Below are 10,271 nucleotides of genomic sequence, written 5' to 3'. Positions count from 1 at the left end.
AAAAAGAGAGGGCTTCCCTGGTGGTGCAGTGGTTGAGAGTCCGCCTGCCGATGCAGGGGACGCGGGTTCGTGCCCCGGTCCAGGAAGATCCCACATGCCATGGAGCGGCTGGGCCCGTGAGCCACAACTACTGAGCCTTTGCATCTGGAGCCTGTGCTGTGCAACAAGAGAGGCCGCAATAGTGAGAGGCCCGCGCACTGCGATGAAGAGTGGCCCCCGCTTGCCAGAACTAGAGAAAGCCCTCGCGCAGAAACGAAGACCCAACACAGCCAAAAATAAAAAATACACATATATATTAAAAAAAAGAGAGAGAAACCCATCAGTACTTGCAGTAATGAGAGTTCCTGATCCGTCGGTGTATTTCCTTTGAATTCACCGATGGATGATGATTCCATTGGATTCACCGACGGTGGAGATGGGTCATCGATGCTATATCTGGAGAGATGTGGTTTGTCCAAAGTGGGGGTCTAGAAAAGGTCTCCAAAGTGTGTCTGTGAAGGCAAGAAGAGTCACATTTTGCTTTTGTACAGTGTTTTCATTATGTTGATATGATTAGGGGAGATAATCAGCCCAAGTGCTTTCCTGGCTGCTGGATTGCTCTGCATCTGTGTTCTGAAGGATTAGAAACATCTTTGTAAACATGGGGTAGAGGCCAGAGTTGAACTTGAAACTCTTTGGGAAGGGGAGTGTGTGTGTGTGTCCGTGTGCCCATGCACATGCGCATACCTCTTGTTGCAAAGCTCTGTGATGATTGCACTAGTTTCCTGGAAATCTTTCTGGAGGCAAAAAAAAAAACCACCTTTATTTAAAAGTACATAAAAAAATTAGGAAGATGACATAACCAACTTAAAAAAAATGTTCTAAAAATACCTTATTGAAATATAGTTGATTTACAGTGTGTTAATTTCTGCTGTTCAGCAAAGTAACTCAGCTATACATATATATATTCTTTTCCATCATGGTTTATCACAGGGTATTGAATATAGTTCCCTGTGCTCTGCAGTAGGACCTTGTTGTTTACCCATCCAACTTTTAACTGACGTAGCAAAAGCCCAAACACCTATGTTTCCAGGAATTTTATGTCCTATCTTATTGATAAAGGGGAAATTTAGTCTAATTTCCCCTTGAGGAGGGGGTTGGGATATAGTCAGTTTAACTGTAAAAGAACTTGGTTTAACTGAGGGGTCAGTGAAATCTGGCCTGCGGGGCTGGGGGCTGGAATGGTTTTTACATTTAAGACTTTTGTGTTAAAAAAAAAAAAAAAAAATGAGACTGAGGCCACATGTGGCCCAAAGCCTAAAATATTTACTACCTGACCCTTCGCAGAAAAAGTTTGCCAACCCTTGATTTCTGTAATTGATTTGTTTTGCGGATGAAAAAAACAAGGCTCAGGTGGCTTGAGCTCATAGGGCAGCTGGTTCCAGTGGAAGGAGAATCGGGTTCAAGTGTCTGCACATCTGGCTTCTCACCCAGCTTTCCTTGGAGTAATACACTTTTGTGATTGTTAACAGTTTCCCTTTTGGCTCCGTCATCCTAGAATTCAGTGATGTCTTCAGGGCGATTCTAATACTAACTACCCAGAGTTAGTCAAACTTCACAGGTTAAGGACACAGTTCTCTAAGTCTGTCCTCATTCAGACCCCAGCTGCAAGGTCTGGGGTCCCCGGACCACCTGCACTTCTGAGCAACTGGCTACAAATTCAGGGCTCCCATTGACCCTGTAGTTTCAGTAATAACTAGAATAACTTAGAGTGCTCAGGGAAGAGTGCTATACTTACGATTATAGTTTTATCAGGACCAGCCCAAAGAGACAGAGCGAGGTGTGGCAGGGTCTCCGTGGGAAGCTTCCTCAGGACATGTCACCTGCGCTTTGGTGTCCGTAGTTTTGTTGGGGTTTCATTACATGGGTGTTATTACTTGTCCACGTGTTGAGCTTTCACCAGAGAGAACTTTCTACCTGAGAAACTTTTCTGCCTAACAGGGCGACCTTTGTTTTCCAAATGTTTCCTCCGCCTTCCCATGAAAGCTCTTCCTTCCTGTGTGTCCTGACCCCTCCCCCTCTCTTTAGCTCAGGATGTGTCATAAGCTGCGGTTTTCTGGCTGCCTCTTTTTTTTTTTTTTTAACATCTTTATTGGAATATAAATGCTTTACAATGGTGTGTTAGTTTCTGCTTTATAACAAAGTGAATCAGCTATACATATACATGTGTTCCCATATCTCTTCCCTCTTGTGTCTCCCTCCCTCCCACCCTCTGTATCCCACCCCTCTAGGGGGTCACAGAGCACCGAGCTTATCTCCCTGTGCTATGTGGCTGCTTCCCACTAGCTAGCTATTTTACATTTGGTAGTGTATATATGTCCATGCCACTCTCACTTCGACCCAGTTTACCCTTCCCCCTCCCCGTGTCCTCAAATCCATTCTCTACGTCTGTCTTTCTTCCTGTCCTGCCCCTAGGTTCTTCAGAACCTTTTTTTTTTCTTTTTTTAGATTCCATATATATGTGTTAGCATACGGTATTTGTTTTTCTCTTTCTGACTTACTTCACTCTGTATGACAGACTCTAGGTCCATCCACCTCACTACAAATAACTCAATTTCATTCCTTTTTATGGCTGAGTAATATTCCATTGTATATATGTGCCACATCTTCTTTATCCATTCATCTGTCAGTGGACACTTAGGATCCTGCATTTTTTTGTGTGTGTGGTACGCGGGCCTCTCACTGTTGTGGCCTCTCCCGTTGCGGAGCACAGGCTCCGGACGCGCAGGCTCAGTGGCCGTGGCTCACGGGCCCAGCCGCTCCGCGGCACGTGGGATCTTCCCGGACCGGGGCACAAACCCATATCCCCTGCATCGGCAGGCGGACTCTCAACCACTGCACCACCAGGGAAGCCCAGGGTCCTGCATTTTTATGGGATTCCTGTATCTAGGTCTCCAGTCCCCGTGTCTGCCTCCCGCACCCCCAGTCAGGAGGTCAGGCTAATGTCAACTGGCTCAACCCCCAACTCTGCAGGCGCCTGACTTTTTCTGGCGGGTCAGCCCCCATTCTAAGACTGTCCACGGTCCACTATGAGTCACCTCACTGGCATAAACACAGGTTGCTCAGAAGGGCCCATAGACACTCTTATTACTTGGGAAATTCCAAGGGGCCAGAAGCCACTGCCTCAGGAAGCCAGGGCTAAGACCAACCAAATTCTTTATTCTGAGACAATGTCCGAGGTCTGACTCTTCCCACAGAGCTACTTAGAGGTGCTGCCCAAAGGCTTCTCACTTTCACAGGTTTCTTACTTAGGAAGACTAGAATATTTCCTTTCCAAGAATTTCTTCTGTGAGATAGTAAAACTCCTTTGCAAGTGAAAAGGGCAGAAAACTTTTCCTTCTACCCATCTAGGTTCTTCAGCTGGTCTAATAATCAAGTTGGCATAAGACAGCTTAACAGAAAAACAAATCATCTCCCCGGGTCCCATGTCAAAGTTTCTTAGTGGCTGGACGTGGACCAAGTAACCATCCCTGGTGGGAAGGATGAAGGGGACTGCAAGATACAGACCTGCCTGCGGGGCTCCCTGTCCCAAGCGAGCCGGGGGGGAGAGGGGTCAGGTTACCAGACCAGGGAGCAGTCCTTGGCTCCGAGGCTGGGCGGGGTGGGCCTCTTCAGAAGGCACACACTACATTAGCCCTTTGTGTATCCAGTTGACATGTACTTACAGGCTGCCTCCTGTGTGCTGGGCGTTACTCAGGACGACAGGGTGGAGCCCGGAAATAGACAAAACCCCCGCCCCCAGGTCTTGGCTGTCAGCTCTTCCGTCTGTGTTGCACTGTGCTCATCTGTGTCTCTTCTTTCCTTTTACTTCGGCTTCTTTCTCAGTAGATGTTTCCTGACTTGCCTCTGTCTGCTGACACCAGGTGTATGTACGTGGGGGAGTTGTAAACACACACTCTGATTTTGTACGGTGGTATCTTCAAAGTGCGTTAACTCAGGATTCATCTCATGAGTCTGAATTTGAAACCTTAGTCACAAAGTGCTTTGCTATATATGGTACAGTATTTTACTTAGGCAAGACATTTTCAACAAATTGTGTTATTTTGAAAATATTAACGTTTCTCTCCAAAGGAGGATTGGGTCAAGATGAGGCCACTGAGGCAGAAGAAAGTTATCTGAGTCTTGGGGGTGGGGTGAGGGAGACTATATTTCTACTTAAAAAAGTTCCAGATTTGGTCCTACTGTCGTATAGAAAGACGAGCTGGGCTGGTGCATGCCACGTACTTGGGATGTATTTCACTTAGTTCTGTTATCACTAATTGTATCAATAATTTTTTCACCCTAATATTTATTATCCAACATTGAAATTCTTGTTTGGGTAAACTTGTTTCCATTCTTTTTTTTCTGCGGTATGCGGGCCTCTCCCTCTTGTGGCCCCTCCCGTTGCGGAGCACAGGCTCCGGACGCACAGGCTCAGCGGCCATGGCTCACGGGCCCAGCCGCTCCGCGGCATGTGGGATCCTCCTGGACCGGGGCACGAACCCGTGTCCCCTGCATCGGCAGGCGGACTCTCAACCACTGCGCCACCAGGGAAGCCCTCCATTCTGATTTCTGTCAGTGATGCTTTGTTTTGGCCCCAGTCTCCTCTTCAAATCCCAGTCATCCAATGTTTCTTCTTTTTTCTGCTCCATGTATTTCATCCAAAAGAAGTCGTGCAGAATTTTCTTTTGAGATGTTTCTCATGTCCATCTTTTTCGCAGTCTCCATTTAATTCATGTTTTTATCCTCTTGCTTCTAGATTGTAGAGTTAATTCCCGCCTTACCTCCAGATTCTCCCCTTTTTCTGCTTTTGTTGTTAAGTCACTGCCAGGTGCATTTCTCTCCTGCTTAGAAACCTTCTATGGTTCATCTGACCTTCAGGATGAAGTTCAAGTTTCTTCCCCTCGCGTTTAAATCATCCACAGTCTGGCCACAGACTACTTTTTCTGAGCTGGCTTTCTGTCTTCCAATTTGGATCCTTAGTGCTGGTTTTTGCTTTTTTCCAATTGGTCCCCAGTGCATTTTGTCTACTGGGTCTTTGTCTAAGTTTTTCTTGTCCTTCCCCATGAAGTTCTCCCCTCGCTGACTGTAAACCTGACCCAGACGTTAAGACTCCGGGACCTGCCCTCACAGTCTGTTCTGACCAGCTCCCCACCCTTGGCCCAGAGAGGCTGCTGACCGCTGATGCCGTTCACACCTTCAAGCCCCCTCTTGGCCACTTGGTCATAGATGCTGGTGCACTGGTAACCGTGGATGTACTGGTTAACATTTTTTTTTCCTTTTTTTTTTTTTGCGGTACGCGGGCCTCTCACTGTTGTGGGCTCTCCCGTTGTGGACCACAGGCTCCGGACGCGCAGGCTCAGCGGCCATGGCTCACGGGCCCAGCCGCTCTGTGGCATGTGGGATCTTCCCGGACCGGGGCACGAACCCGTGTCCCGTGCATCAGCAGGCGGACTCTCAACCATTGTGCCACCAGGGAAGCCCTGGTTAACATTTTTGAGAGCAGGAGCCAGCTGTTTTTTGCTTGTGTTCTCAGCTGCCTCTTACAAGGGATTCTCAGTTATGACTGCCCGTTTGTGTCCCTTGAGGAGCTTTAAAAAGAAAAGCGTCAGAATTGGTCAGGGTTGGGCCCAGGAGCTAGTAAATTTTGAGTGCTTTCTCGGTGATGATGTGCAGCCAGAGTTGAGAGCCACCGAGCAAAGACCACCTGGCGGTGAACCGTTTTGTCCACAGTAGGGTCACAGGTCTGAGCCCTAGGTGCAGATCACTGCATCCCTGCCTGGAGGATTCAAATCGACCTTTTATAAGACTGAAGTAAAACGGACTTATTCAGCCAGCAAATATGAGTGCCCGCCGTGTACCAGGCACTGTTCTGGGTGCTGAGGTCACTGCATTGAACAGAACATGTCTCTGTTGCCCTGGAGCTTTTGCTCTTGGACTTGGGAAGACAGACCATAAATAAATAGTGTCAGGTAATGATGATAAAGCTGTGGAGAAGACCAAAGTGGGATGAGTGAGCAGAGCGGAAAGCAGCACTTTGATTCAGGCTGGCCTAAAAACTATGCCCTGTCGGCCTTAAATCAGCAAATGCTTTAAAACCCGCCTACTCTGGCGGCTCCCGGGCCAGCCAGTCTCCAAGGACCTGCTGCCCTCTGCTGCCCCTGTGGATAAGCAGAGGCGGAGCAGAGGGACCCCGGAGAGTGGGGGCTGAAGGGCAGGGTCTGAGGCTGGGGTCGTGTACTGAGACTTGCGCCTGGTTTGTGACTAGGCACCCGGCTGTGAGCACATCTCAGGACAGCACAGCAGCTCTTAATACCCAGTTTGACATTTGAGTGTCCTCTTCTTAGGATGAGGATTATAGTAGGATTCTAACCACTTTAAAAAAGATGACATACTTCCATAGCCAAGTCTCTTTCAAAATGTTTCTGAACGTGCTTTGTAGCTATGAAGTGGCTGTTTACTGAAGTGAGATGCCCGTTTCCTAAGTTACATGCAACACCTGTTTCTTTCATAGGTGGAAAGTGCGGCAGGTATTAGGGCAGATGCAATTTAAGGAAAAGCAGAGAAGACTGTCATCTGCAGGGCACTTATTTTTCTGTGGGCCTTGACGTCAGGGCCCCGCCCCCACCCCAAGGTCAAATCGCGAGGTGGGTGGCCCGTCCAGTGAGCGACCCAGTCTTGCATTTGGAGGGGTGTGTGTGTGTGTGTTGTGTATGTGGAGGGGTGCGCACCCGGGCAGACATATTGGGTGTGTCATCGTTGTCCCTGCCAACCCCTTCTCAAGTGAAGGTTATGGAGGGCTTTAGCCCAAGAGAGGCTCGGCTCTAGGCCTGAAATCGCACCTTAAGGAGACACACTGGCTTGGGTCTTAACCACAGAATTCCTGGATGAAGGCTCATGTCGCGCCCGCGAGCGGGGATGGGCGGGATTCTGCTCTCAGGTCGCCAGGCGCGTCGGGGGAGAAAAGCTGCTGGTTTGTTCCAGAAACCAGGGGACCAGCTCTCTGCACGGAGGGTCTGGAATTTCATTCTGGAGCACAGAGGTGTCTTCCGCCATTCTCTCTGGCGGCCGAATGCAGGGCACACCCCCTTGCTGTGTCTCTCTGTTCCTCAGCGCAAAGAAGCCGGGAAAGCCTAGCCCGGGAATTCAGTCCCTGGGCCTGGAGGGGGAGCTCGCCCCGGGGAGGGGAGGATCTGGCCTCTGCTCCCCGCACCGGCTCGGCCCACGTGGCCCTACCTGCAGGGGTGCGCCCCTCGCCACCCCCGCTGAGCCTGCGCTCCCCGCGCCCAGGCCCGGCTGGCCGGGGATGGGGGCGGAAACAGGAGGAGGGGGGAATGGGAGGGGCTCCAGCTCGGTCAGAACTGCCTGGAGGGAGGACGCTGAGTGCCCCGGGGCGGGGCGGGGCGGGGCGGGGCGGGGCGGGGCCGGCAAGCTGCGCGCGTCTCCAGGGGCCGCCGAGGTACAGCTGCGGCGCGTCGCCCGGAGCATCCTTTCCAGCTGGTCCCCGCCCGCCCGCCCGCCTGTGCCGCTGCCTGTGCCGGGCGTGACTTCTTTGTGTTCTGCTTTCTGACCGCGCCTCTTCTCCGCAGGACCTGTTCGTTCTTCTTTGGGCTACAGGAAGGCAGATGATGAGATGTCCCGGGCCACGTCTGTTGGGGACCAGCTGGACGCACCAGCCCGCACCATTTACCTCAACCAACCGCATCTCAACAGATTCCGTGACAACCGGATCAGGTAGGAGGCGGCAGCCGAGAGTCGCAGGAAGCAGTTAATTCACAGCTGCGATTTGGCTCGGCTTCCTCTCCTGGGCTTTTCCACGCACCTGGCCAGACCCCCGCCCCTCTCTTCTGTCGCCAGCCCCCTCCACTCCCCTCCCGCTCAAGCCTGGCAGTTTACACCCGCGTTTCCAATCGGGTCATGGGAATATAGCTCGTACCTTTCTCTCCTTTGCGTTGGTTCTGTGCTCAGGCTGGCCGTGAGCCCGGAGGACGTTTTTAGGCTTCCGTCCCTGGCAAAAATGAGGTTTCTCGTCTCTTCATCCCTGAGTGCCCTTCCAAGAATTCCCCAGCCCTGTTTGAAGCCAATTGATAGCTCTCCTTAGCAAGTTACCGACTGTAGTGTGGAGAAGCGCTTTATACTGGAATCCCTCAGGTCACAAGAACTCGCATTCAGCTCTCAATGCCCAGGACATTTGTTAAGAGGGCTTTATTTGCTGGGAAACTTTGCCCAGAGTTAGCGGGAAGATGGATGGACGCTAACATTTAAACGTCTGCTTTTTGCCGGCCACTCTCTTGGTTGCTTTAGCTACACTGGCTTTATAAAACCTCAGAACCCCTCGACGAACGCAGTCTTACCTTCAGATGAGGAGACTGACAGAGAAGGATGTTAAATATGGCCCTTTAGCTACTAAATGGCATAGCTGGAAATAGAACCTAGCCTGCCTGACTACTAAACCCAAAGCCTTTCTGCTGTGCAAAGCTAGATCTTCTGGGCGTGTGAGTTAGCATGTTTGCAAATTTCATTAAACTTTCAGGCTTAGATAACTTTATCTCTGGGAGCGACTTCAGAGGATGTAGTCCTGTGAGTGGCTCAGAACACCATGCTCAGGTGTAGAGAAGGTAAGTGATTGGTCAGGTTACATACGGATTATTGACAAACCTGAGTCCCAGGCCAGGGCTCCTCTGTGAAAGCGCCAACTAAAGCTTTGTTATGTGTTACGTGTTCCTCTGCAGCCTTAGCACTTGAGCTTAGCCTGACATCTTTCTTCAGAAAGGCCTGGCTGTTGGACATTATTGTAGCTTGATAGGATTTGGGATAAAATAATGGTGCATATACTATGCAGAAGTGACGCTTTCCTTTATTAAAAGAGTGTTAGATTATCCCGGCTCTATTTTGGGTTTTAAGAATGACCGTTGGGGCCTATTTAATACTTAAGCGTGTAGCTTGGAAGGATAGCTGAGACCGAATTCAAGGATGAGTGGGCTTGGTTTAAGATACAGAGCCTCAAGCACGAGTTCCCCGCTTCACCCACTAGGATAGCTCTAATCAGAAAGACAGTAGCAGGTGTTGGCGAGGATGTGCAGAAATGGGAACCATCCTACATTGCTGATGGGAATGAAAAATGGTGGAGCTGCTTTGGAAAACAGTTTGGCAGTTTCTTAAAAGGTTAAATTTAGTAAAGTTACATATGATCCAGAAATTCGAGGTGTATATACCCAAGAGAAATGAAGGTGTATGTCCACCACACAAGAACTGGTATAAAAGTCCCTAGCAGCATTATGATAGTAGGCAGAAGTGGAAACAGTCCAAATGTCTGTCGACGGACAAATGAGTAAATAAACTGTGGTACATCCATACAGTGGGATATCATTTGGCCACAAAAAAGAATGCACGTCTACAACATGAATTAACTTTGAACACGTCATGCTAGGAGAAGCCAGTAATGGGCCTCCTGTATGATTGTATTTATATGAAATACCCAGAGGAGGCAAATCTACGGAGACATAAGATTAGTGGCTTCTCGGGCTGAGGAGTAGGTTGGGAAAAGAGGAATGACTGTAATGTACACGGGGTTTCGTTGGGGTGATGGATACACAACTCTGTGAAATATACTTAAACCATCTGCAATCCGGCACTGACATTATAGTTCCATTTCCTTAGACTGTCTCATGTGTGACCTTAAGATATTTTCAGGTCGTATATTTGCTTAGTTCCTATTAATTTCGGTATCCATTTGTGCATGCTTAAAGCTGGGAGAATGAAATAGGGGTCTTTGTTTTTTGTCTGAATTCTCTAGTTCCCATGGAAGGTGAAGATTTTTAAAAGCCTTGGTAGTGAGGCCCCACAACCTGTTCTGTAATTAAGACTCACATTGACTTTAAAAATTTTTTAATTTATTTTTTGTTGGAGTGTAGTTTATGTACAATGTTGTGTTAGTTTCTGGTGTACAGCAAAGTGATTCAGTTATACACACACGTATATATAAATCCTTTTTCAGACTCTTTTCCATTATAGGTTTTTACAAGATACTGAATATAATTCCCTGTGCTGTACAGTAGGTCCTTGTTGGATCTGTTTTATATATAGTAGTGTATAAAACACTGCTAATTTATCCCTCCCCTCACACCTCCCTTTTGGTAACCACAAGTTTGTTCTCTATATCTGAAGACTCACATTGACTTTTGAAACTGATTTTTATTATTAATCAAAGAGATTTCTAGTGGCTTCCTGTTATACAGTTTCATTTGTACTTT

At 48.7% G+C, this 10,271-nt stretch overlaps 1 protein-coding gene across 3 annotated transcripts in view; it reads left to right on the top strand.

The window, feature by feature from the left end:
* Positions 1 to 7,599: 7,599 nt before the first annotated feature.
* ATP8A2 (ATPase phospholipid transporting 8A2) overlaps positions 7,600 to 10,271 on the top strand; it is a 463,903-nt gene continuing 461,231 nt past the window's right edge. The window contains exon 1 of one of the 3 annotated variants that reach the window (XM_007471455.1): positions 7,600 to 7,752. In XM_007471455.1, coding sequence (XP_007471517.1) covers positions 7,652 to 7,752 — 101 coding nt within the window. In that variant the 5' untranslated portion in view covers positions 7,600 to 7,651. The remainder of the gene's footprint in view (positions 7,753 to 10,271) is intronic. The other 2 variants (XM_007471456.1, XM_007471457.1) reach the window with 2 other exon arrangements.

This window comes from Lipotes vexillifer, unplaced genomic scaffold (genome assembly GCF_000442215.2).
Source record: "Lipotes vexillifer unplaced genomic scaffold, Lipotes_vexillifer_v1.1 scaffold543, whole genome shotgun sequence".
Taxonomy (NCBI): domain Eukaryota; kingdom Metazoa; phylum Chordata; class Mammalia; order Artiodactyla; family Lipotidae; genus Lipotes; species Lipotes vexillifer.
The sequence above is the reverse complement of the archived record's forward strand: the minus strand, read 5'-3'. Positions and strand labels throughout refer to the sequence as shown.